Here is a 27,083-nt window from a genome sequence, read left to right on the forward strand (position 1 = left end):
CACACACACACACACACACCGGGGACACTGTGACTGTCATAAATATGAGTCAGTTTCCAAACATCTGAATTTTGTACATGTGACCATGGGATGGGGAGGCTGCCGATGGTCGTTAAGTGCGAAAAAACGGTCCTAAGCCACTTTTTTCTGGGATGTCACTAAACGGTCACTAAATGAACTGTTGCAAGTCAAGGGCCAACTGTACACCTTTTGGGCCAAATATGAGAGAAAGGAGAGCCGTCTACAACAATGTCCCTTGAACATCTTTGGAATACAGTACTATCCCTCGCCATTGATATAATTTTAACACAGTTCAAATGTGAAAAAGGAAAACTGAGCATTGCCTCCACTATCCACAACCAGGGAGAGTTAATTTGTCGTGTGCGTTGCAGCTCTGTATCTTTGACTTCAGCGTGTGGGCAAGTGTTTAAATTAAAACGCTTTGCAAAACGCACGTTTAATTTTGAATCCTTTTCTTTAAAAAAAAAAAATCTGTCTAATAATATGCGAAGTCTGAATTCACACGTGGAGGTGGGCCTCAGCCTGCTGGTCTTCCAGCTGTTAAATTTCTGTTCTTTCTAAGCCCCAAACTTTCCTGGCTTTGCAGACTGGCAAGGAGGGGAGATTGGATGTTCCGCGCAAGTGGCCGACAAATGGAGCTGCAGGTGCACGCTTGCCGGCCGCCTGCACAAAACATGTGTGCCCGCTGCTCGTGCAAATGGAGTGTGTCGTTTGCGCTCATCCGCTGCTTGTGTAAGTGGGGATGTGTGAGCGTGCACACTCACCCGTCACTTCCATGGCCCAGTTCCGAATGGCTCACAGCCCAATAAGTGGGCTGCAGCCCAGGGGTTGGGGACTCCTGTACTAAAGGTATAGGTTCCCCTCGCACATATGTCCTAGTCGTTCCTGACTCTAGGGGGCGGTGCTCCTCTCTGTTTCAAAGCCGAGGAGCCAGCGCTGTCCGAAGACGTCTCCGTGGTCATGTGGCCAGCATGACTCAACGCCAAAGGCGCACGGAACGCTGTTCCCTTCCCACCAAAGGGGGTCCCCTATTTTTCTACTTGCATTTTTTACCTGCTTTCGAACTGCTAAGTTGGCAGAAGCTGGGACAAGTCACGGGAGCTCACCCCGCTACGCGGTGCTGGGATTTGAACCGCTGAACTGTCGATCAACAAGCTCAGCGTCTTAGCCACTAAGCCACCGCTCACTTTTAATCCATTAATTCCTGAGCACCTTTGCCACCGGGCACCTCAATCCTAGATTACTCCCTGGAGATCCATCCTTCCCAAATCCCGTCCACCCCGATTTATAACAAATCTCAACAGCGCTATCTTGCTTAGCAAAAAGCTGTTGCCATGTTGTTGCCGCTCACACAGAACAGGCAGCCTTCGCACACCGAGTTTGGGATTTGGAGATACACCCACACAGCTTCTCACACTCTTTCTCCCGCTTGCAGAGCTGAGACCAGGCATTGGAAGAGGCTTGGGGGTGGGGTGGGGGGCTCACGGTTGGCATGGAAGAGGCACTAATTTCAGAAAAGGCCCAGAGAAGAAAAATAAATGAGGACAAAGAACAAGAATGCCTATGAATCACAGAATCTTACTGATATTTATTGCATTTATACCCTTCGTTCTGAGTAGTCAGTATAAAGGGAAGGCTTAGCAAAGAGCCCTATGGATAGGCTGGAGAGAGAGAAGGAGAGAGAGAAGAAGAGACAGGAAAAAATGAGAAAAAGAGAGGAGAGAGACAGAAGGAGAGGGAGGGAGAGAGAGAAGAAGAAGAGAGAGGAGGAGAAATGAGAGAGAGAGAGAGGGAGAGAGAGAGGGAGAGGGGGGGAGAGAGAGAGAAAAGGAAAGAAAGACAGGGAAATAGGAGAAAAAGAGAGGAGAGAGAGAAGGAGAGAGAGAAGGGGAAATAAGAGAGAGAGAGAGAGAAGAAGAGGAGAGAGGAGGAGAAATAAGAAAGAGTGAGAAGGAGAGAGAGGGGGAGAGAGAGAGAGGAGAGAGAGAGAGAAGGAAAGAAAGATAGGGAAGAAGAAAAAGAGAGGAGAGAGAGAAGGAAAGAGAAGGAGAGAGAGAAGGGGAAATAAGAAAGAAAAAGAGAGGAGGAGACAGGGAGAGAGAGAAGAAGAAGAGAGAGGAGGAGAAATAAGAAAGAGAGAGAGAGAGAGAAGGAGAGAGAGGGGGAGAGAGCTCCCAAATCATTCAAGACATTTCAGGACCAGCTGGAGATTTGAACCCGCATCTCTCTGGTCACACACAGCCCAACAGCTTTACTAAATGACACCAGATGGGAAGAAGCCTCTCAGTGGGACGTACAAAGAGTGGCAAAGGGATGCTCGGCCTTGTCCCTGGAGGTATTTATCTCCCTCAATCTCTTGATCTGCTGGGGGAAGCCCAGTTGCCAAGCGTCTGAATTCCCTTGTTTCAGCGCCGTTGGAACTTTGAATGGTCGCTAAACGGATCGTTGTAAGCCGAGGACTACTTGTGATCACCTTTTACGTTGCAAAAAGCAAAACCTTTTGCTGGAGGAAGTACCCTGGCCCAAAAAAACAAACAAAACAGATTTCCCCAGAGCAAAAACAAAAAAAACCTGGAAAATCCCTTTTAAGCAGAGCCAAGGAAGAGGCCAAACGGAAGGCATCTGAAATTAGTTTTCCAGCTTGTCCTGCCATCGGCACTGCAGACATGGGCCTGTAGGCTGCTCTGTTTGAAGGGCCCCTCCTGGAATCCATCAGAGAGGCAGCAGCCAAAAAAAAAAAAAAGCTAATACAATCCTCTGTTTTTCACCCTCCCGGAGGCTCGAGAAAAGCCTCCGGAGCCTGGGGAGGGCAAAAACGCCCCTCCTCCCCGCCGTGATGCAGGAGGCCGACTAGGCCACGCCCACCGTGGTCACGTCCACCCAGCAACCGGACAGAGAACCCCTTGCTAAAATCTTTGAAGCCCACCCCTGAGTTAAGGGTTACCTGCAGTCTCCAAGGAAGAAAAACAGTCAACACAAAGCAAAGAGACAGTATGTGATCAGGCTTGTTATCTTGGCTTATTTCTTAACAACCGGTGTTAATCAGAGTTTCCGGCTGCTGAGTTGCTTAAAAATGTCTTTTGGAGGACGGTGGGTGGGTGGGTGGGTGGGAAATAAATGCACTCTTTCATCCCAACCAGTAGAGGTGAGAATGGATTTGAGGAGGGGGCCCTTCTATTCTGCCACCTTTTACTATATTAGACAACGTAGAATTGTCCTTCAAGTTTCTGGATTCTATAATCACCCAGGATTTGAGATGGGCACCTAACATTAGAACAGTGATGGTGAACCGGTGGCACGCAACGCCCTCTCTGTGGGCACGCATGCCGTCCCCAGCTGCTCTTCTGGTTTCCGGCACACACATGCGCACGGCCAGCTGGTCTTCGCGGGCGCCGGAGCACCGGAGTCATGTGATCAAAATTCAGACACTTGGCAACTGACTCACATTTATGACTGGTCGCAGTGTCCCGGGGTCATGCGATCCCCTTTTTGCGACCTTCTGACAAGCAAAATCAACGGGGAAGCCAGATTCGCTTAACAACTGTGTCCCTAACTTAACAACTGCGGGGATTCACTTAACAATCGGGGCAAGAAAGGTCGTAAATTGGGGCAAAATTCACTTAACAAACATCTCACTTCACAATAAATTTGGGCTCAATTGTGGTCATAAATCGATGGCTGGCCTAATGCATGTCGTTCTTGACTCGCAACTTGTTTCGTGACTGCTGACTCCGATTCGAACTTCCGACGGCCACCCTGGCAGCTGCCCGATTGCATTTGGGGCACTTGGCAACCAGCCCACATTAATGGGGGTTTGCATCATTTTACAATCATGTGACTGGGATTGATGACATTTTTTGCCAGAAACTGACCCCGACTTCCGGTTTCTGGAAAGGAACACCCACCCTGCAGCGAGACAATGGGTTTGCTTAACAACCATGGTGCTTGCTTAATGACCGTGGCATTTGCTTTAGGACCATGTGGGGGGAAAAGGTTGTAAAATCAGGAGGGGGTGACCCGCTTAATGACCCTCATGACTTCACAACTGTAACTGCACGCTCAATTATGGTCGTAAGACAAGGACGACCTATATTTCAAAAGGTCTTCCGAAAAGAATAGTTAAGGGAATCATGGTTGTAGTGCTTAAAATCAGGGGTGGGCTTCAAAAATTTAAGCAAGGGGTTCTCTGCCTGATCGCTGGGTGGGCGTGGCCATGGTGGGCGTGGCCTAGTCCCGTGATGGCGAACCTATGGCACGCGTGCCACCTGTGGAGCCATATCAGTGGGCACGCAAGCTCAGCTCCGGCGTGCATGCACATGCTGGCCAGCTGATTTTCGGGCCTTCCGGTCCCACTGGAAGTCAGCAAACGGGCGGTTTCTGGCCTCCAGGTCTGGGGAGGCCGTTTTTGCCCTCCCCAGGCTCCTAGAAAGTCTCTGGAGCCTGGGGAGGGCAAAAAAACAGGCCTACCAGGCCCACTGTGCCATCACGTGCCAAAAGCATAGGGGGAGGGTCATGAGCACATGCGTGGGGTGGGTGGGGCATATAGAATTATGGGTGTGGGCACACACGTGCGTGACTCCCCCACCCCACTTTTGGCACGCGATGGCAAAAAGGCTAGCCATCGCTGGCCTAGTCGGCCTCCTGCACCACAGTGTGTGTGTGGGGGGGTGTTTTTGCCCTCCCCGGGCTCCGGAGGCTTTTCTTGAGCCTCCGGGAGGGCGAAAACAGCCTCCCCAGGCTCCAGAGGCCCTTCCCAAACTTCCAGTAGGCCCATTTTTCACTCTCCTTGAGCCTCTGCGTGCGCCCTGCACTTACCTGCATCCAAAACGGGCCGTGTGGGGACTCCTGGGAGGAGTGGGGCAAGGTGGGTGGGGCCAGCCAGGAGTGGGATTTGGGGGATTCTCCGAACTGCCCAGAACGTTAGCTAGAGGTTTTCCCGAACCCCTGCGAACCCCCAGCGGCCCACCCCTGCTTAAAATCCAGAAATAGGACTAGGGAAACTTAGGTTCGCCTCCTCTTTCAAAGCATGGAATGGAATTAGAAAGTATGGGGTAAGAAACCAGACTTTTAAGACGGCTGATGAGAGGCTGCCTTTCAGCTTCTGGAAGCTTGGAGGGACAGAGTGAGTGCCCCCATGGCAGCTGCCCAGGAGTTCTGCCCCTAACCACGGTCTTTGGGGCAGGGAAGAGAAGATAGAAGCAGAGATTTAAAAGATGTCAAACCACCCCACCCTCAGGGCACGGATCAATCTAAATTGGCCTGCCGGCCACGAAGAGAAAGAGCATTTCGGGCCCAAAGCATCAACTGGATTCAGTGGCAGCATTTTTAAAATGCTTTCCCTTGAAGGTTTCCCCACCCATTCTCTCTTGGCAAGGGTTGAAAAAGCAAACTTGCAGAAGAACTTGATTACTAGGAAACAGCGCCAAGGAAAAGTCACAGCAAGTTGGTCTAGTCATCCAGTCATCAGGTTCACATGTCCTCTAAACCAGGGGTCTCCAACCTTGGCAACTTTAAGCCTGGCGGACTTCAACTCCCAAAATTCCCCAGCCAACAAAGCTTAAAAGTTGCCAAGGTTGGAGACCCTGCTCTAAACAACAACAATAAGAAGAATAACAGAGTTGGAAGGGACCTTGTAGGTCATCTTGTCCAAACCCCTACCCTACATCATTTCTGACAGATGGCAGTCCAGTCTCCTCTTGAAAGCTTCCAGGGATGAAGCTCCCAAAACTTCTGAAGGCAACTTCTGTTCCATGGGTGGATTGTTCTCACTGTCAGGGAAGTCCTCCTTATTTCCAGGTTGAATCTCTCATTGATGAGTTTCCATCCATTATTCCTTGTCTGGCCTTTAGAGAATAGCTTGACCCCCTTCCTCCTCCCTGGGGCAGCTCCTCAAGTATTGGAAGATGCTCCCATATCTCCCCTGGTCCTTCTCTTCACTAGACTAGCCAGGCCCAGTTCCTGCAACTGTTCTTCATATGTCAACCCATGGAAGATCCCTACATGCTAGGATTAGTGTCTCTCTCTAGTAGAAGGAGCCGAGCAGAAGCGTCCAGGCCTCGCTTACAAACAGACGTAACATTCAAAGCAACTCAAATTGCTGCAATGTTTGAGTTTCCCTCCTGAGCAAGAACCTCACCTACCTAAGATTCCTCCTCTTACCTCAGCTGTGACGATGCCGCACATCTGAACTGAAATACAGGTAGTCCTCGACTTACAACAGTCCATTTAGTGACCGTTCGGAGTCTTAGGTGACTTATGACCATTTTTTTTCACGCTTACGACCTGTTGCCGCATCCCCACGGTCACGTGATCAAAATGAAAGGGCTCGGCAACTGACTCACATTTATGACGGTTGCAGTGCCTGGGGGGGGGGGGGTGTCACGTGATCCGCTTTTGACAAGCCAAGTCAGTGGGGAAGCCAGATTCACTTCACAACCTTGTTACCGACTTAACATCTGGAACTATTCACTTAACAACGGTGGCAAGAAAGGTAGTAAAATGGGGCAAACTTCACTTCACTTTTCACTTAATTCACTTCACTTTGCACTTAATTCACTTCACTTTTCACTTAGCAACAGCAATTTTGGGCTCAATTGCGGTCATAAGTCAAGGACTACCTGTACAAGGATTTATGCTACTCTAAGGGAAATTTAAGTGGGGAAGAAGGATTGGGGAAACAGTTCCCCCCCAAGTGTTGAGCACACACTTTCACTCTGCTGAATCCATTCCAAACTACGACACGTAGACGCCCCCGAGTTCCTAAGGAAGACGCTTACTCACTTGGACAAATCAGCGCCTCTTTCGCGGTGATGCTCTTGTTACACGCGTAGCACATGGTCATGCCAGAGACCGTAATGGAAGTGAAGAGGTGCCCATTGGTGTAGCGGGCATCCTTATCTTTGCCTTCCTTCATCCTTTCTTTATCTTTGTTCTGAAAAAAGAAATGAAGAGGAAAAAGGGAGATATTTATTATCAGGAGGGAAACTGGGGAACAAGATTCTCTTGACCTGAATTGATGGATTCTGATTTTTCCCGCCACCCCAAAAGCATTCACACATTCTACTCCACTTACGTAGGGGGACAGGGTCACACAGATGAATGCATGTCGCATTTAACACCACAGAGACCGTATAATTTTTTTTTAAAAAATCCACACATTTAATTTTGCAGATACCTTTTCATGCAGACACCCCTGGGAAGGGGATACGTAAAACCTTTATCTCTGTGTCAAGTATCAACAGGCCAACATGAAAAACATGCTATGTTCTTTTCTCCCGAAAATCGCAACATCTTAAAGTATTTGAGGTCAGAAATACAGCAACTGGTGGCCACCTTCCTGATCTAGCTCATATCTAAAATTTTCTGCAGCACATTTCTTATCTGTAGACTCACTTGAGAAAAATGTTACTAAAATAGATTTCAATCCAAGGCAATCTTACTGTTTCCCGTTTTGCGTGGAAAGAATTAGCTGCTGAAACTAAAGCTGTTCAGTAAATTTTTTTTTAGAATAGAACAGAATAGAATAATGGAGTGGAATGGAACGGAACGGAACGGAACAGAACAGAACAGAATAGAATAATAGAGTAGAGTAGAGTGGAGTGGAGTGGAGTGGAGTGGAGTGGAGTGGAGTGGAGTGGAGTGGAGTGGAATGGAATGGAATGGAATAGAATAGAATAGAATAGAATAGAATAGAATAGAATAGAATAGAATAGAATAGAATAGAATAGGAACAGGAACAGGAACAGGAACAGGAACAGGAACAGGAACAGGAACAGGAACAGGAACAGAATAGAATAGAATATAGAATAGGAATAGGAATAGGAATAGGAGTGGAGTGGAGTGGAGTGGAGTGGAGTGGAGTGGAGTGGAGTGGAGTGGAGTGGAGTGGAGTGGAGTGGAATAGAATAGAATAGAATAGAATAGAATAGAATAGAATAGAATAGAATAGAATAGAATAGAATAGAATAGAATAGAATAGAATAGGAACAGGAACAGGAACAGGAACAGGAACAGGAACAGGAACAGGAACAGGAACAGAATAGAATAGAATATAGAATAGGAATAGGAATAGGAGTGGAGTGGAGTGGAGTGGAGTGGAGTGGAGTGGAGTGGAGTGGAGTGGAGTGGAGTGGAGTGGAATAGAATAGAATAGAATAGAATAGAATAGAATAGAATAGAATAGAATAGAATAGAATAGAATAGAATAGAATAGGAACAGGAACAGGAACAGAATAGAATAGAATAGAATTCCTTATTGGCCAAGTGTGATTGGACACACAAAGAATTTGTCTTCGGTGCACGCGTATAAATGAAATACATTCATCAAGAATAAAAAGATACAACACTTAGAGATAGTCAAGGTTACTAATAAGCTATCGAATCGTACTAGGAAACAAATAAAAACAATGTAACTGAAAGATACAAGCAACACGAAGACACGGGACCTCCCAAATTACAATGACCTCTAAGATCATCAGCACCAACCCACTGACCCAAAGCCCTTCCCCGGTTCCACATCTACATATGGAATTTATGGAATTCGGGGAAAAAAACACCAAAAAAGCTTGGCCAACTCAAACAAACGACTCAGCCAAGGAAGCCGAAATGAAATTGAAAAGCAAACAAACGAAACAGCCGAATCCCACCAATGCTTCATCGTTAAGGAGAAATAAATTAGGCTTGTAACAATGTGCTGCGGCACATTGGATGATTCAAGCGAGCGACTTAAGCTATAAATACTTTTTTTAAAAAACAAACAAAGAAGGAACCAAACTTTCAGTGGAAACAAGTCGCTTAAAAGAAAATTAATCAGCCCCAATTCCCTCCCGACTCTGACCTCACACAGGATTTCTTTTTCTTCATACCCAAAGAGCCCAACGCATCTGCCCCAACACACCTTTCCCACGCTCCCTCTCTGGCTCGGACTCGGCCGCTGTCCGTTCCTGCTGCCCGCTGGGCCAGGAGAGGGGTGCCCAGGGGGTCTGGAAATCCCAAGGGCAAGTTGCCCCTCGTAAACTCTCGGGTAGCTCATCTTAGCCCGAAAGGAGGATCCGACTGAATCATCTGAAAACCTCCTCTCTGACTCAACACCCCCCCCCTGAGAGCAGCGACGAAAACCGACACAACACGTTGTGAGCTGGCTTGGAAAGCCCAGATTGAGGCGATGTGACGAGGAGGCGGAGAGAGAAAAAAAAAAAAACACGAAGAGGAGGAGGAGGAGGAGGAGAAGGGAAAAAAAAATAAAAAATAAAAACAAGACACCCAGGCAGTTCATCTTTTCCTGTTACCTCTCTTTGCTTCCAATAACCATGACAACCGTGTGTCTGACGGAGAAATTCCACCACCGTCCCTGCCGTGCACTCAAAACACAAGCAAACTTCGGCCCCCCGGGCGTCCTCCAGGTGTGCTAGCTTGAGTCTCAAGCTACCTAGAAGGGGTGAGACTGGGTAAAGGCTCATAAAAATCCTAGGGCGGGAAGGGACCTTGGAGGTCTTCTAGTCCATCCCCCCCCCGCTGAAGTTCATAGAACCTAGAGGTGGAAGGGACCTTGGAGGTCTTCTAGTTCACCCTCCCCATTGCCCAAGCTCACAGAATCATGATGTCAGCACTTCAAGCTGCATTTACTCTAGTGCTGACATAAGAAGGAGAAGCGGAGGCGTCTGGAAAGGGACGTTTGACTTTTCACCTACTTATTTTCCCTGGAGATAATATCCCCTAGGAGATGGGATGGGAGGGGGGGAAATTCCTTTGAGCTGGAGCAGTAGATTAGGGGTAGAGTGACTTGGAAGATGGCCAATCAGTGCAGGGGAGTGGGGAATGGAAAGGGAGGGTTTTGGGTCAGGAAGTCAGTGTTGGCTACGATGGAGTCGGATTTAGAATGTCGTGCTTAATAAATGGGAGTTTTTTTCATCAAAGACTTTGTTTGAAATGTAATTTGAGACAACCTCGAAACCTGACACATAGAATCTAAGGCTATAAGGGTCCTTTGAGATACTCCAGTCCCCCCGTCCCCCCGACCACTCAAGCTCATAGAATCATAGAATTGTAGGGCTGGAAGGAACCTTGGAGGTCTTCTAGTCCAACCCTCCGGCCAGGGCAGGAGTCCTTATTCCATCTCAGGCACATGCTTGTCCAATCTTTTCTTGAAAGCCTCCATTAAAGGAAAAGATCCTTTGCTGTCACATATCTGAAAGTGTTCTGCCCCAGCTCCGCATTTCCGAGGATATTGACACACACCAACGGTCCTTATCAAATTTATTAAATAGCAAGAATAAACAAGACCGGCAAAGGTTGACAACCAGCCCAGAAAACAAGATATGATAAACCGAAATACTCTGATAATAATACGAGTTGTTTCCAGCAAGAACGCACTAGCTGCATGGGACTTAAATAGGCTAAGGGAGTGGCCAATTATCCTCAAGCTCTATTCTCGAGGAGACCTCCTCCTCCTGAGTAGCCACTCCTGCCTTTTGGCAGCCCTGCGTGCCCGAGCATTGAGAAGAGGCTCCTCCACTTTGCTCTCTCCACTGGAAGGAGCCTCTGGAGGTTCTGAAGGCCCTGGCTGAGTCTCTGCCTCTGGCACCACATCTTCTTCAGCCTCCTCGCTGTTTGACACAAGCGCTGGCTGTGCAGGCTACTGGCGCGACACCACACCAGTCTCCTCTTCATCGGGATCAGCCACGATCCGCGCAGGCCGCTGGCGGGCCACAACAGAAAGAGGATTCTGCTATCAATGTCTTTGACAAAATTTACATTTAGCTAACATCCCCTTTAGGGGACGCAGTGGCCCAGTGGCTAAGTCACTGAGCTTGTCGATCGAAAGGTCGGCAGTTCAGCAGTTCGAATCCCTAGTGTGCCACGTAACGGGGTGAGCTCCTGTTACTTGTCCCAGCTTCTGCCAACTTAGCAGTTCTAAAGCAGGTAAAAAAAAATGCCAGTAGAAAAATAGGGACCACCTTTGGTGGGAAGGGAACAGCGTTCCGTGCGCCTTTGGCGTTGAGTCATGCCAGCCACATGACCACGGAGACGTCTTCGGACAGCGCTGGCTCCTCGGCTTTGAAACGGAGATGAGCAACGCCCCCTAGAGTCAGGAACGACTAGCACATATGTACGAGGGGAGCCTTTACCTTTACCTTTATCGTCCTCTTTGTAGGATTGAGATACCTGCATCCCATATACCTGCGAAGTGGACCTGCTCAGCCCCCCCACCCTTTCCATTTCACAAAATGAGCAGACGAAGTCAGCCACCTTGCAAAGAGTCTAAATTTAACCTGACGGGCCCTTTTTTGCACATTCTTAATTCCATGTTTAGATTGTCACACGAAGGCTTCAATTGGAAGGACTGAGTCACTCGCGGAGGGCTTCACCTCTGTGAATAGAGGGATAATCTGTTCACGGAAAAACCTGAGCCAGGTTTTTTTTCGTGGTCAGAATCTGCAGAAAGTCCACTTTCTGTGGATGCTGCGGGACCATCGGAGATTTCTCTGATGCTCAGATTTTCCAAATCCACTGTAAAACACAGCCAGGGTAGTTTTAGGCTGTTGTGCTTGCTGAATTCTCTCTGGGCATAGGAGCAAAACTAGTGAAACAATTCCTACTAAGAGTGGGCTGCTGGGAGTTCACAGGGGTTCGGGAGAACCTCTAGCTAAGATTCTGTGCAGTTCGGAGAACCCACAAATCTCACTTCTGGCTGGCCCCGCCTACCCTACCCCACCCCTCTCAGGAGACCCCACGTGGTCCATTTTGGATGCAGTTAAGTGCAGGGCGTGCACGGAGGCTCGGGGAGGGCGAAAAACAGGCCTACCGGAAGTTCGGGAAGGCCGGAAACGGGCTTGTTTCCAGCCTCCAGAGGGCCTCTGGAGCCTGAGGAGGCTGTTTTCGCCCTCCCGGAGGTTCAAGAAAAGCCTCTGGAGCCTGGGTAGGGCAAAAATGTCTCCCCCCACCATGCTGCAGGAGGCCAACTAGGCCACGCCCACCATGGCCATGCCCACCCAGCAACTGGGCAGAGAACCCCTTGCTAAAATTTTTGAAGCCCACCCCTGATCCCTATTCATGGTCACTCCTGCCCTTGTTACCTCCTGTCTTGACTGCTGCAACGCGCTCTATACGGGGTTGCCCTTGAAAAGCATCCAGAAGCTCCAGTTGGTGCAAAATGCAGCGGCCCGCATGGTTTTGTGCAAATTTCAGTGTTGCATATGTGTCCCTCTTCAGCTTTGGTTGCCGATTTGCCTCCAGGTGCAAGTCAAGGTGTCGGTTGTCCCCTTTAAAGCCCTTCATGGCTTGGGACCTGGTTATCTGAGGGGCCGTCTCTTGCCGGTCACATTCACCTGATCCACTAGAGCAGACATGTCAAACACGTGGCCCGTGGGGCCATCCCAGAGACAACAAGGGACTGGTTCCTGCCGCCCTGGGCCTGGCCACGCCCACCCAGTTGGCTGTGATGACCAGGCCACACCCAGCCCAGCCCCCCAAGGGCAAAAAACTTCTGATGAGGCCCACGACAGGATCTAGTTTGAGACCCCTGCATTAGAGCGAGGAGGCAAGGAACATTGCGGGCCCTAACCCCTAAGGAGGTCTATCAGGCGGGACCCAAAAGAAGGGACTTCTCTGTGGTGGCTCCCTTCCTCTGGAACATCATCCCCCCAGAAATAAGACTGGCCCCCACTCTGACCCTCTTTCGGAAGGCCCTGAAGGCATGGTTTTGCCAGCGGGCCCGGGAAACCCAGAGTGGGATGGAACCCATTAAATGGTATGTGTTGTTGTCGAGGAGGGATAGGTTGTTGCTCCTTCTCCTTCTCCTTCTTCTTCTTTTCTTCTTCTTCTTCTCCTTCTCCTTCTTTCTCCTTCTTTTCTTCTTCTTCTTCTTCTCCACCTCCTGCTCCCTTTCCTTCTCCTCCCTCTCCTCCTCCTCCCTCTCCTCCTCCTCCTTTCTACAACTGATGATGTTCTCTAGTTGGGTCATGAAACGTCTGCAAGAAAACCACCAAGCTCAGCGGGCACCAAGGACCCCCCAGTTCTCCTCTTCCTCCTCATCTCTACATTGTGTTTTATATTTTTTTAAGTCGCCTACAGTCACCGTGAGTAGGCGGCTATATAAAATTTCCAAACAAACAAACAAATATAAATAAATAAATGAACTTCATGATTTTTCCTTCTTGCCCTGCATTCTTCCCAAGGCATTCCAAATGGCTTATTTTTTGCCCTAATAAAGCAAAATGGCTCTCCGACAATCCCCTAATCCAAGTAGTAATGATACAACAATGAGGGTAGGTAGGTCGTAAGGTGATAGCGTCTGAAAGACTCCATTGCAACATCAGTTAGTCGTAAGGGATTTTTCTCCCTCAGAAAAATGGAACCACGTCAGTGTTTGGGAAAACCCCAAAATCCTATGTAGAAAATTAATGATGTTAAGCGGTTATGACCACATTCAGTTATGAGCCAGGAATGTGGCTGCAGTCGCCAAAAAAGCCAATGCAGTTGTAGGCTGCATCAACAGAGAGATCGCATCAAGACAACGAGAAGTGTTAGTACCACTTTATACTGCACTGATCAGCCCACACTTGGAATATGCTGTGTCCAATTCTGGTCACTGTGACACCAAAACTTCTATTTCTGTCTTACTATCGCAGCACTATTGAGAGTGTCCTGACATACGGCATTCTTGCATGGAATGGGAGCAGCTCTGTAGCAGACAAAAACGCTCTACAGAGAATCATTAAAACTGCCCGGAATATCATCGGGCTCCAGCTCCCAGCCCTGGACGACATCTTCGAATCTCGCTGTTTGAGGAAGTTGCATAACATTCTCAGAGACTCTTCCCATCCTGCTCACAATCTTTTTGGACTGTTGCCTTCTGGCAGAAGATTCAGAACAATTCAAACTTGGAATCACATGTTTTCTGAATAGTTTTTATCCCAGAGCTATAATCGCACTCAACCATGAATTAAAGGGCCACCATTGCTGAGCTGTTGGACAGCATTACTTGGTCTGTTGTGTGGATGTTTGGGTGGTTTAGGGGTGGGGAATTTGGGGTGGGGGGGAGTGTGTTTGGGGATTGTTATGTGTGATGGACCTGGTCTTTGGGTGTTAAATGAATTTCGTTGTATGGGTATACTGTGTATACACCGGCCGCGCGGGTGATTATGGGAGCGACATGGCGCACCCATGTAACACCTCTCCTGCACGAGCTGCACTGGCTCCCGGTGGTCTTCCGGGTGCGCTTCAAGGTCTTGGTTACCATCTTTAAAGTGCTCCATGGCTTACGACCTGGGTACTTACGAGATCGCCTTCTGCCACCGATAGCCTCCCACCGGCCAATACGCTCCCACAGAGAGGGACTCCTCAGGGTGCCGTCAGTCAAACAATGTCGACTGGCAACCCCCAGGGGGAGAGCCTTCTCTGTGGGGGTACTGCCCCCGGAGATACATGTGATCCCTGGCCTACGTACCTTTCGCCGTGCTCTTAAGACTTTACTGTTTCAACAGGCTGGGCTGGCTTAAATAACGAATTTTAATGGATGTTTTAGTTTTTTTAATATAAGGGCCAAATTATTTAATATGTTTTAAACTGTTTTTAAACTTTATGGATATATGTGTTTTATTGTGGCTGTGCACCGCCCTGAGTCTCTTGGGATAAGGGCGGTATAAAAATTTAAATAATAAATAAATAAATAAATAAATAAATAAATAAATAAATAAATAAATAACAATAACGTTATTTATTTATTTATTTAAAAAGATGTTGAGACTCCAGAAATAGTGCAGAGAAGAGCAACCAAGACGATCAGGGCTCTAGATGCTAAAATGTATGATGGATGAATGGTTGCAGGAACTGGACATGGTAATCTAACAAAGAGAAGGACTATGGGTGATATGATAGCACTCTTCCAAGATTTGATCAACCTGTTCTCCAAAAGCCCCTGAAGGCAGACAAAAAAAGCAATGGATGGAAGCTTAGCAAAGAGAAATTCGACCTACAACCAAGGAGAAATTTCCTGACAATCAACCAGTGGATTGCCTTTCACAAGTTATGGGTGCTCCATCGCTGGAGGTTTTTAAGAAGAGACTGGGGCAGCCACTTATCTGACGTGGAATAAGGGTCTCCTGCTTGAGTAGAGGGTTGGACTAGAAGACCTCCAAAGTCCCTTCCAAGTCTGGCATTCTTTATTCTATTCTTGAACTAATCACATGCGTCATTTGACAGTACGCCTGCTCAGAGTCAACAATGCTCTTTGAAGGCATTCATACAGGGGTGGAGCTGCTGGGGGTTCTCAGGGGTTCGGGAGAGCCTCTAGCTAAGATTCTGTGCAGTTCTGAGAACTTCCAAATCCCACTCCTGGCTGGCCCCGCCCATTCCGCCCCTCCCTATCCAGGAGTCGCCATGTGACCTGTTTTGGATGCAGGTAAGTGCAGGGTGCTTGCGGAGCAGTGATGGGTTTCAAAATTTTTTACTACCGGTTCTGTGGGTGTGGCTTGGTGGGCGTGGCTTGGTGGGCGTGGCAGGGGAAGGATATTGTAAAATCTCCATTCCCTCCAATCCAGGGGAAGGTTACTGCAAAATCCCCATTTCCTCCTGATCAGCTGGGACTTGGGAGGCAGAGAATAGATGGGGGCGGGACAAGTCAAAATATTTACTACCAATTCTCTGAACTATTCAAACTTTCCCCTACCGGTTCTCCAGAACTGGTCAGAACCTGCTGAAACCCACCTCTGGTGCGGAGGCTTGGGGAGGGCAAAAAACGGGCCTATCAGAAGTTCAGGAAGGCTGGAAACGGGCCCGTTTGCAGCCTCCAGAGGGCCTCCAGAGCCTGGGGAGGCCGTTTTCGCCCTCCCAGAGGCTCGAGGAAAGCCTCCAGAGCCTGGGGAGGGCAAAAAAAACCACACACACACACACGTGGTGCAGGAAGCTGACTAGGCCACGTCCACTATGGTCACGTCCACCCAGCAACCAGGCAGAGAACCCCTTGCTAAAATTCTGGAAGCCCACCCCTGCATTCCTAGAAATAAGTACCGCATGATTCCTCGCGCATGGCTGATAGTGTGATCAGGCTGCGGCAGAGACCAAGAAACGATCCTAGCACAAACACCAGAAACGGACCTCTAGATCCCTGGCTGGACAGATGCAGACAGAGAAACCCACTGGAACAGAGAGAAAGCCAAGAATGCAACTTTCCAAAGTCCAAAAAGTCTTTAAAAAACACCTACACAAACCAAAGTGCAGTACGACTGCCAGTGAGCCCGAACGGTGCAAAGTCTTTGTTAGTTAGAAATGCCCTCCAATTAAAATATCTCCAAGCCCTGTGATCAGATTGGGACTGATTCGGTAAAGTTGAAAAACTGTCACAGCAGCCTCCCCCCCACCCCCAAGAAGAAAAGGGGAAGCAAGAAGACCAGGACTTCCCGTTGCCAAATATTTGTGCAATAATGCAGTTCAAGAGGGCTGATTATTTTTTGACAAGAGATGACTTAAGAGTCATGTGTCTCAGCAAATATGGGAGGTGGGGTGGGGCAGGGGGTTGGGGGGGGAGAGAAAAAGAAGTTGTCCTTTCTGTAAGGGCTGCTGCTGCTGCAGCACAAGTCACACGAGATTCCGCAAGCACAGCTGTGCTCTTCTGCAAAGCTAGCTCTTTGTCTTCCCTCCCTGCCTAGCAACTGGAGAACTGCGGTCGGCCCTTTTCAAATCTCACTGCTTTGGGAGATGTTGCCCATACTAAGAGTTGCAGGAGATTTTTGCAAAAAGGTGTTTTGCGAAAGACACTTGAAATAGTTTGTCACAGGCACGACGTTCAAAGGGAAGTTCGTGTTGTGGCCCGCCAGTGGAGCTGGCAGCAGATTCGGACAGTGAGGAGGTTGGGGAGGAACATGGGCCAGTCCTGGAGCCTGGGGAGGGCTCTGACGAGGGCTCTGCGTCGGAGGCAGAGATGAGGCCAGGGCCGTCTGACAGTTGTCAGCTGCCTTCGGAGTCAGACATCAGGGAGACAGAGGAACAGCTGGAACCTGTTCCCAGTGTGCGCATGCGTAGAGCTGCCAGGAGAAGGGAACAGCTAAAGAACAAGGGTCGACTCAGGAGTAAAGCCACAGGTGGATGAAGAATGGCCCCTCCCATAGGGAATAAAGAGGAGCGAAGGGGAGGGGAGTTTGCAGGAGACAATTAGTTCATTTGGGTGAAGATCTGTTCCTGCGTTCTTGCCAAGTATTGTCGGTTACAGTATGGAGTCTGAAAGATATCAGCCTGGCCGCTCTCCAAGCCTGATAATTGTGAACTATCTTGAAAGACTGTGGGAGATGAAAGACTTTGCTGGAGAGGAATTCACTGTGAATTAAATAAAAGGGGTTTATCGGGACGAGGACTCGGCTTCGTGCTGCTGGGGAAGTCTAGGTCAGAACAGTTCATTCACAGTAGGCAAGCTTCCTACTACGGCTGGTCCTCGACTCGCGACCGCAATTGAGCCTCCAAAATTTTCTGTGAAGCGAGACATTGCTTCAGTGGGTTTTGCCCCATTTTGTGACATTTCTGGCCACAGTTGTTAAGTGAATCACTGCAGTTGTTAAGCGAATCTGGCTTCCCCCATTCACTTTGCTCGTCAGAAGGTCGCAAAACAGGATCACGTGACCTTGGGACACTGCAACCGTCGTAAATGTGAGCCAGTTGCCGAGCGTCCGAATTTTGATCACGTGATCATGGGGATGCTGGAAAGGTCATAAGTGTGAGAAACGGTCGTGTTCAAAGACATTTCAACATATGAAGCACGGTTGCAGGAACTGGGTATGGCCAATCTAGTGAAAAGAAGGACTAGGGGGGACATGATAGCAGTATTCCAGTATTTGAGGGGCTGCCCCAAAGAAGAGGAAGGGGTCAACTTATTCTCCAAAGCACCGGAAGGAAAGACAAGAAGCAACGGATGGAAACTAATCCAGGAGAGAAGCAACCTGGAACTAAGGAGAAACTTTCTGACAGTGAGAACAATTAACCAGTGGAACAGCTTGCCACCAGAAGTTATGGATGTTCCATCACTGGAAGTTTTTAGGAAGAGACTGGACAGCCATTTGTCTGAAATGGTGTAGGCTAGGGTCCCCTGCTTGAGCAGGGGGTTGGACTAGAAGACCTCCAAGGTGCCTTCCAATTCAATTCTGATTCTTTAGCTGCAAGAAACACTGGGAAGATCAGCGAGCAGGGTTAGCACTATTTGGATTGAGGCAGATTTTGGCTATGGTGGCTGCTTCAGGGGCAGGGGTCGGCCGCTGGGGGTTCGCAGAGGTTTGGGACAACCTCTAGCTAAGTTTCTGTGCAGTTCGGAGAACCCCCAAATTCGACTCCTAGCTGCCCCGCCCACCCTGCCCCTCCCAGGAGTCCCCACACGGCCCATTTTGGATGCAGGGCCAAGTGCAGGGCGCTTGCGGAGGCTCAGGGAGGGCGAAAAACGGGCCTACTGGAAGTTTGGGAAGGCCAGAAATAGGCCCGTTTCTGGCCTCCAGAGGGCCTCCGGAGCCTAAGGAGGCCATTTTCGCCCTCTGGGAGGCTCAAGAAAAGCCTACGGAGCCCGGGGAGGGCAAAAACGCCCTCCTCCCCGCTCTGGTGCAGGAGGCCAACTAGGCCACCCCCACCCAGCAACTGGGCAGAGAACCCCTTGCTAAAAATTTTGAAGCCCACCCCTATTCTGGGGTAGAACCTGGAGAATATACAGTTGCGCAGAGGGAAGCAGAAACACTGCAAATAATGCACACCAGATCTTTGCGATAGGTCTTATGCCGAGAGAAAGTCACTGCCGCGGGGATGGTGGCTAAACAGGCTGCAACTCACTGAGGCGTAGAGCTGGTTCCTAGCTTAGCTGGGCAGCATCAAGGAAGTTGGGCAACTCTGCCACATCCTTTTGCGGTGCGTCACGTTACCGGAGAACACCAGTGGATAATTCAGCCAATGAAGACAGACAAGGAAATCTTCCAGCAGCTGCAGGAGACACCAACTTTAGCTCAACTAAAGGACTTTCTACACATGGCAATCAATCAGAGTAGAGCGGGAAGGGACCTTGGAGGTCTTCTAGGCCAGCCCCCTACTCAAGCAGGAGACACCCCCCCCCATACCATTCCAGACAAATTGGAAGCCGCGGGGACCTGAGTCTTCTCTTAGCAGAGAAGTTTTGGGACTCCAGAGCAGGGACAGGAGGTCCTTCGGTAAGAAAAAACATGTTATTCTGAAAACTGCTGGAGCCCATCCAAAAGGCAGCTAAGATTGCAAGGTCAGTCAAGAGAAAAGCACCAGAGGGCAGGACGAGAAACAAGGAATGGAAACTAATCAAAGGAGAGAAGCAACTTGGAATTAAGGAGAAACTTCCTAACAGTGAGGACAATTAATCAGTGGAACAGCTTGCCACCAGATGTTGTGGGGGCTCCATCACTGGAGGTTATTAAGAAGAGACTAGACAACTGTTTGTCTAAGAAATGGTATACGATTTCCTGCCTGAGCGAGGGGTTGGACTAGAAGACCTCCAGGGTCCCTTCCAACTCTGGTATTCTATTCTAAGAAATATTTAAGGGAAAGATCAGCCATGAGTTATAATCTATCAAAGAATACCCCAAAAAGAACAGAACAGGAAAAAAAAAATCTCTAGCAACTTGGCTGATCTATCATCTTTAAAAGAAAAGCGTATACAGGTAGTCCTCCACTTATGACCACAACTGAGCCCAACATTTATGTTGCTAAGTGAGACATTTGTTAAGTGAGTTTTTGCCCCGTTTTACGACGTTTCTTGCCACGTTTGTTAAGCGAATCACTGCAATTTATTTATTTATTTATTTATTTATTTATTTATTTATTTATTTATTTATTTATTTATTTATTTATTGGTTCGATTTATATGCCGCCCTTCTCCGGAGACTCAGGGCGGCTTACAATGCATTAAGCAATAGCCTTCATACTTTTGTATATACCTGCTTAGTAGGGCTTTCGCTGTTCTTTTTTTATACAAAGTCAGCTTATTGCCCCCACAATCCGGGCCCTCATTTTACCTATCTTGGAAGGATGGAAGGCTGAGTCAACCCTGAGCCTGGTGAGATTCGAACTTGCAGTAATTGCAGGCAGCTGGTGCTAGTTAACAGCACTTTAGTCTGCTGCGCCACCAAGGCTCTTGTTGTTAAGTAAGTTAAATAACACGGTTGTTAAATGAAAATGGTTTCCCGCATCGACGTTGCTTGTCAGGAGGTTGCAAAAGGAGGGTCATGTGACCCCCCCTCCAAATACTGTGACCGTCATAAATATGAGCCAGTTGCCAAGCATCCAAATGTAAACAGCACAGCAATGGTCGTAAGTATGAACCACTTGCCGAACAACTGATCAAACGATCATGGGGAGGATGCAATGGTCATAAGTGTGAAAAATGGTCCCAAGTCACTTTTTTCAGTGCCGTTGTAACTTCAAATGGTCACTAAGTGGACTATAGTAACTCTTGTAGTGTTCTACAGTCATGCTCCCTGTAACAAATTCCTCTAAAACAGTGTTTCTCAACCTTGGAAGCTTGAAGATGGGTGGACTGCAACTATTATTGACCCGGTCAATAATACTCTGTTCATAAAATATGTATGTGAAAGGAAAAAAAAACAATAAAACTTGTTTTAGAAAACAACAAACCAAATTCCTCTAAACAATATTTAGAGAACTTGGCATCCTTTCTGGAGGAATCCATTGGTAAAGAGAACAAGATTCCCCTTTGTTCGCCCATGGGATCTCCTTCAATCTACTGTCCGGTATCACAGCAAGCAAATGCCATGATAGATTGTAGTAACAGCAGAAGGTACAGTCAGAAGAGGATCGTGGGCGGGCGAGAGGATTTGTAAAATGGGGAAGTCTCCCATCGGGCCTGACCCGTAGCTGGCTTGGCAAACTCACCCTGAGATGTTCAGGCACTGACTGGCTCGAACCCTGCCAACGTTTCCGAGATTGGCAGAGGTTGCCCAAACGCTGCCAACGTTTCAAACGAGCTGATGCGAGGCACGCTTTTCTTCTAGAGCAGGGGCGTCAAACTCAATTTAGGGCCGCATCAGGAGTGTGTTTGACCTCGCGGGGGGGGGATCCGGGGGAGGCGTGGCCAACTTGACATCACTCGTATCGGGGATACCAAGTGCTCTGCCAGTGAAAATGGGCTCCCGAGCTTCGTTTTCGGCTGTGATGACCTCCTGCAACCGGCAGTGGTGGGTTCCTCCCGGTTCGGCCCGGTTTGGCCGAGCCGGTAGCGGTGACGATATGACATCACCGAACCGGTTCTCTTTGTTCAGAAGCTGGGCCCTCCCCCCCCTTATTCTTACCTTTTATTTCGCCCCACCCCCAATCTATTGCTGCCTCCCGAGTCCCAGCTGATTGGCTAGAAGGAAAAAAACTATCTAAACTCTTGCTGCGGGGCTTCAAAGGGCCGCCCTACAGCTGATCAGTGTTAAAAGGCAGTGTGGTGGTAGACCGGTGCCTCCAAAAACAAATGAGTAGGCCGGTGCCTCCAAAAACAAATGAGTAGACCGGTGCCTCCAAAGAATAGACCAGTGCCTCCAAAAGCAAATGAGTAGGCCGGTGCCTCCAAAAACAAATGAGTAGACCGGTGCCTCCAAAGAATAGACCAGTGCCTCCAAAAGCAAATGAGTAGGCCGGTGCCTCCAAAAACAAATGAGTAGACCGGTGCCTCCAAAGAATAGACCAGTGCCTCCAAAAACAAATGAGTAGGCCGATGCCTCCAAAAACAAATGAGTAGACCAGTGCCTCCAAAGAATAGACCGGTGCCTCCAAAAACAAATGAGTAGGCCGGTGCCTCCAAAAACAAATGAGTAGACCGGTACAGCTCTGCAAGCAGTTAAAAGCCTGGTAGATCAGTACCTCTGCTACATCCTAAAGAATTGTCACATGACCGCCAAGCCACGCCCACAAAATAAGCCACGCCCACAGAACCGGTAGTAAAAAAATTTAGAACCCACCCCTGCTCTGTGGCCCACCTGAGCTCCGTTTTCACTGGCAGAGGCACTGCGGGCCGGTCCTTGGCTGTTTCTAGGGTGGCCCCCGTGGGCCAGATCTAAGCACCCCGCGGGCCGGATCCGTCCCCCCAGGCCTTGAGTTTGACACCCCTGTTCTAGAGAGCTATAGAGGAGACTGCGGACTTTGCCAACGTGAACAACCAACAGGGTGAAAGGGATGATTCCAAAGGCATTCTGGCCAGGCTCCAATCTGCCTACGAAAAAGTGGTGAGTTTTACACGCTCTCCGTAAGCGACAGACTATTTAGTGCACGTATTTGCAAGGCTTACCCCACTCCACACACTAAGCCTTAAGCCTCAGTTTGCAAAGCGTAATTGTTGTGCATGCAACATCCAAATAAAAGAACAGTTTTTCCCCGAACGCCATCACTCTGCTAAACAAATAATTCCCTCAACACTGTCAAACTAGTTACTAAGTCTGCATTACTATTAATCTTCTCATCGTTCCTATCACCCATCTCCTCCCACTTACGACTGTATGACTGTAACCTTGTTGCTGGTATTCTTATGATTTATATTGATATTGTTTCCCTATGACTATCATTAAGTGTTGTACCTTATGATCCTTAACGAATGTATCTTTTCTTTTATGTACACTGAGAGCGTATGCACCAAAGACAAATTCCTTGTGTGTCCAATCACACTTGGCCAATAAAGAATTCTGTTCTGTTCTGTTCTGTTCTGTTCTGTTCTGTTCTGTTCTGTTCTGTTCTATTCTATTCTATTCTATTCCATTCCATTCCAAATCCTACTCTACTCTACTCTACTCTACTCAACTCAACTCAACTCAACTCAACTCAACTCAACTCTACTCTACCCTACCCTACCCTACCCTACCCTACCCTATTCCATTCCATTCCATTCCATTCCAAATCCTACTCTACTCTACTCTACTCTACTCTACCCTACCCTACCCTACCCTACCCTACTCTACCCTACCTTACCCTATTCTATTCTATTCTATTCTATTCTATTCTATTCTATTCTATTCTACTCTACTCTACTCTACTCTACTCTACCCTACCCTACTCTACTCTACCCTACCCTACCCTACCTTACCCTATTCTATTCTATTCTATTCTATTCTATTCTATTCTATTCTATTCTATTCCTATTTCTATTTCTATTTCTATTTCTATTTCTATTTCTATTTCTATTCTATCCTATTCTACATAAATTGTCTGATTTGGCTTTCGGCTTAATAGCAACAGCACTTAGACTTATATACCGCTTCACAGTGCTTTTCAGCTCTCTCTAAGCTGTTTACAGAGTCAGCTTCTTGCCTCCAACAATCTGGGTCCTCATTTTACCAATCTCAGAAGGATGGAAGGCTGAGTCAACCTTGAGCCTGGTGAGATTTGAACTGCCGGCAGTCAGCAGAAGTAGCCTGCAGTACCGCACTCTAACCACTGTGCCACTGTGGCTCTTAAGGTGACAGGCTGGTTCACACAACTTGCGCAGACACAGGATGGGCTCCTGCCACAGGCAGACTGACCCCAAACTCTTCATCTAATCCATCGCACAAACCCAGCCATCTGGCATTCTGCTCTCCAAGCACCGCAGTGCCCGACAAGAGCCCAGTTCGACTCCTGAAGACTTCAGGGACACATCCGTGAGCAGCTTTCTTAAGCCACAGTAAAATGGGTATATTTTCTTCTTCATTCTCCTAGTCTACCCTCCAACTTTGGCATTTCCTGGTGGTCTCCTGTCCTAGTAATTAATGGACCCCGTCCTTGCTTAATTTTTCAGAGTTTGTCGTGTGCTAGAAGAGCCTTACTTTCTAAGTCAGTTCAATGATAATAGGGGAATGGGGATAACGGGAATTTCTGAAGGAAAAAGCCAAACCGAACAAACTTATAAAGAAAGTGGACTATAATAATTGTGATGATTTATACTGTTAAAATATATCCATCTAAGCAAATGAAAGAGAAAAATGGAATTATAATTGATTAGGATTTAAGATTTAAGTAATGGGTTTTGGGGGATAATGGCATAGCTAAATAGATAAAATTGAGGGAAATAACTGAGTAAAATATTAAGTTGTGTTAACTGAAAATTAAGATTTGTTAGTGATTTGTATTAATTTGTGACCGGATCAAAAGCTTTGTTTTGAAAAAATGTGTTTTATGTTTATGTTTTTAAAAAAAATAATAAAAAACTTTTTTAAAAAAAAAGGAAAGTGGACTAGGTGGCTCAGTGGCTAAGACGCTGAGCTTATCCGATTAGAAAGGTCAGCAGTTCGGCGGTTCGAATCCCTAGTATAGGTCTCCTGCGTGAGCAGGGGGTTGGACTAGATGACCTCCACGGTCCCTTCCAGTTCTGTTAACTGTTAAATGGTTCCACGAAGGAGAGTCTCTCCTTTAGATGAGAAGAACAAAGGCATCTATCAAGCAGTTCTAGAAGCCTCCTCTCGCTTCTTCTTTGTGCAAAACTTTTCCGCCTTCCTTAAATCAAATCAGATTAGATTAAATCAAAGAGGGATAGAATCAAGATCACATGAAGGGTTAATACCGCTTTATAAGGCCTTGGGAAGCCACACTTTGGAATACGGCATCCAGTTTTGGTTGCCACGTTATAAAAAAAAGACGTGGAGACTCTAGAAAGAGTGAAGAGAAGAGCAACAAAGAGGATCAGGGGACTGGAGGCTAAAACATATGAAGGTTCCTTCCGGTCCTACAATTCTATGATTCTATGAGCTTGAGCGGGGGTGGGGGTGGACTAGAAGACCTCCAAGGTCCCTTCCACCACTAGCTTCTATGAACTTCAGCAAGAGGGATGGACTAGAAGACCTCCAAGGTCCCTTCCACCTCTAGGTTCTTTGAACTTCAGCAAGAGGGATGGACTAGAAGACCTCCAAGGCCCCTTCCACCTCTAGGTTCTATGAACTTCAGCAAGAGGGATGGACTAGAAGACCTCCAAGGCCCCTTCCACCTCTAGGTTCTATGAACTTCAGCAAGAGGGATGGACTAGAAGACCTCCAAGGCCCCTTCCACCTCTAGGTTCTATGAACTTCAGCAAAGAGGGATGGACTAGAAGACCTCCAAGGCCCCTTCCACCTCTAGGTTCTATGAACTTCAGCAAGAGGGATGGACTAGAAGACCTCCAAGGCCCCTTCCACCTCTAGGTTCTATGAACTTCAGCAAGAGGGATGGACTAGAAGACCTCCAAGGCCCCTTCCACCTCTAGGTTCTATGAACTTCAGCAAGAGGGATGGACTAGAAGACCTCCAAGGCCCCTTCCACCTCTAGGTTCTATGAACTTCAGCAAGAGGGATGGACTAGAAGACCTCCAAGGCCCCTTCCACCTCTAGGTTCTATGAACTTCAGCAAGAGGGATGGACTAGAAGACCTCCAAGGCCCCTTCCACCTCTAGGTTCTATGAACTTCAGCAAGAGGGATGAACTAGAAGACCTCCAAGGTCCCTTCCACCTCTAGGTTCTATGAACTTCAGCAAGAGGGATGGACTAGAAGACCTCCAAGGCCCCTTCCACCTCTAGGTTCTATGAACTTCAGCAAGAGGGATGGACTAGAAGACCTCCAAGGCCCCTTCCAGCCCTAGGATTTTTATGAGCCTTTACCCAGTCTCACCCCTGCTAGATAGCTTGAGACTCAAACTAGCACATGTCGAAGGAGGGGTGCCAATGCTCGGACAACTCAAACACAATTGTTGTTCAGCGTTTCCCAGTTCAGCTCCAGCTACCAATTGGGAAGGCAGCCAGGCAGTGAGAGAGGTTGGAGTGAACCAGACAGGAAGAGTTCTGGGTTGGCTGGGAGAAGTGTGTGTGTGTGTCTTTGTGTGTGTGTGAGAGAGAGAGGGATGGGGGCTGCTTTAGGCATCACAATAAGCCAGCCCACATGCATTTGCTGCTGGCCTTTTGTGAATCCAGCCACTGTGGATTTTAAATCATGGTTGGTGGGTCAGTGAAGCGTGGGAACGCAGCCAACTGCAGCTCTTTGAGCAAACACTGCCGGAGTTAAGCAAACATTGGCTTAGCACCAGCCCTGGTTGCTCTCATCCGGCGCGCGGGGCAGTCTGGTTTAACAGGACATAATCCGCCAATGCCACAAGCCTAGAAGGTTGTGGGAAGAAGCGCTCAAGCCTTGTTTTATCTTCAGCATCTTATTTATTGGTTCGATTTATATGCCACCCTTTTCCAGAGACTCAGGGCAGCTTACAATGCTTTTAAGCAACAGCCTTCATACTTTTGTATATACCTGCTTAGTAGGGCTTTCGCCCCCCCCTCCAAGCGGTGTTCTTTTTTATACAAAGTCAGCTTATTGCCCCCACAATCCGGGTCCTCATTTTACCTACCTTAGAAAGGATGGAAGGCTGAGTCAACCTTGAGCCTGGTGAGATTTGAACTTGCAATAATTGCAGACAGCTGGTGTTACTTAACAGTGCTTTAGTCTGCTGCGCCACCAAGGCTTTTTAACACAACATCACCTTGAGCCCAGACAGAAAGGAGGAAAGTTTCGGGGAAAAATATAAATAAAAACATAAAACCAGGCCAAGTAATTACTGATTTTACCACTCAACCCGAACAGGAAAGAAGAGAAGAAAAAGAGTAACTAAGAAGATTAAAAGACTAAAATATAGGAAGAACGGTTGCAGGAATTGGGTAGGGCTGGTCTAGAGAAAAGACGGACTAGGGGAGACATGATAGCAGTATTCCGGTATTTGAGGGGCTGCCCCAAAGAAGAGGGGGGTCAAATTATTCTCCAAAGCACCAGAAGGCAGGACAAGAAACAATGGATGGAAACTAATTTAGAAGAGGCGCAACCTGGAATTAAGGAGAAATTTCCTGCCAGTGAGAACAATTAACCAGTGGAACAGCTTGCCACCAGAAGTTATGGATGTTCCATCACTGGAAGTTTTTAGGAAGAGACTGGGCAGTCTGAAATAAGGTCTCCTGGTTGAGCAGAGGGTTGGACTAGAAGACCTCCAAGGTCCCTTCCGGCTCCATTCTGATTGACCTAATCCTCTTTCAATCTCATTCCGCTAATCGTGCGATTCCAAAAGCTCCATTTTAGACAGCAGCGTCTTTGGTGAACGTCAA

General features: G+C 47.9%; 1 protein-coding gene across 13 annotated transcripts in view; it reads right to left on the reverse strand.

Moving 5' to 3' along the window:
* Nucleotides 1-27,083, reverse strand: part of ARHGEF2 (Rho/Rac guanine nucleotide exchange factor 2) — a 191,642-nt gene that overhangs the window by 50,864 nt on the left and 113,695 nt on the right. For 9 of the 13 annotated variants that reach the window (XM_087881244.1, XM_087881243.1, XM_087881242.1 and 6 more), the window contains exon 7: nt 6,802-6,952. In XM_087881244.1, the coding sequence (XP_087737370.1) occupies nt 6,802-6,952 (151 nt within the window). Of the gene's footprint in view, nt 1-6,801; nt 6,953-8,917; nt 9,184-27,083 lie in introns of those variants that run through there. The other 4 variants (XM_087881251.1, XM_087881250.1, XM_087881249.1 and 1 more) reach the window with 1 other exon arrangement.

Source organism: Pantherophis guttatus, chromosome 18, assembly GCF_059756535.1.
Source record: "Pantherophis guttatus breed Tessera chromosome 18, ASM5975653v1, whole genome shotgun sequence".
Lineage (NCBI taxonomy): Eukaryota > Metazoa > Chordata > Lepidosauria > Squamata > Colubridae > Pantherophis > Pantherophis guttatus.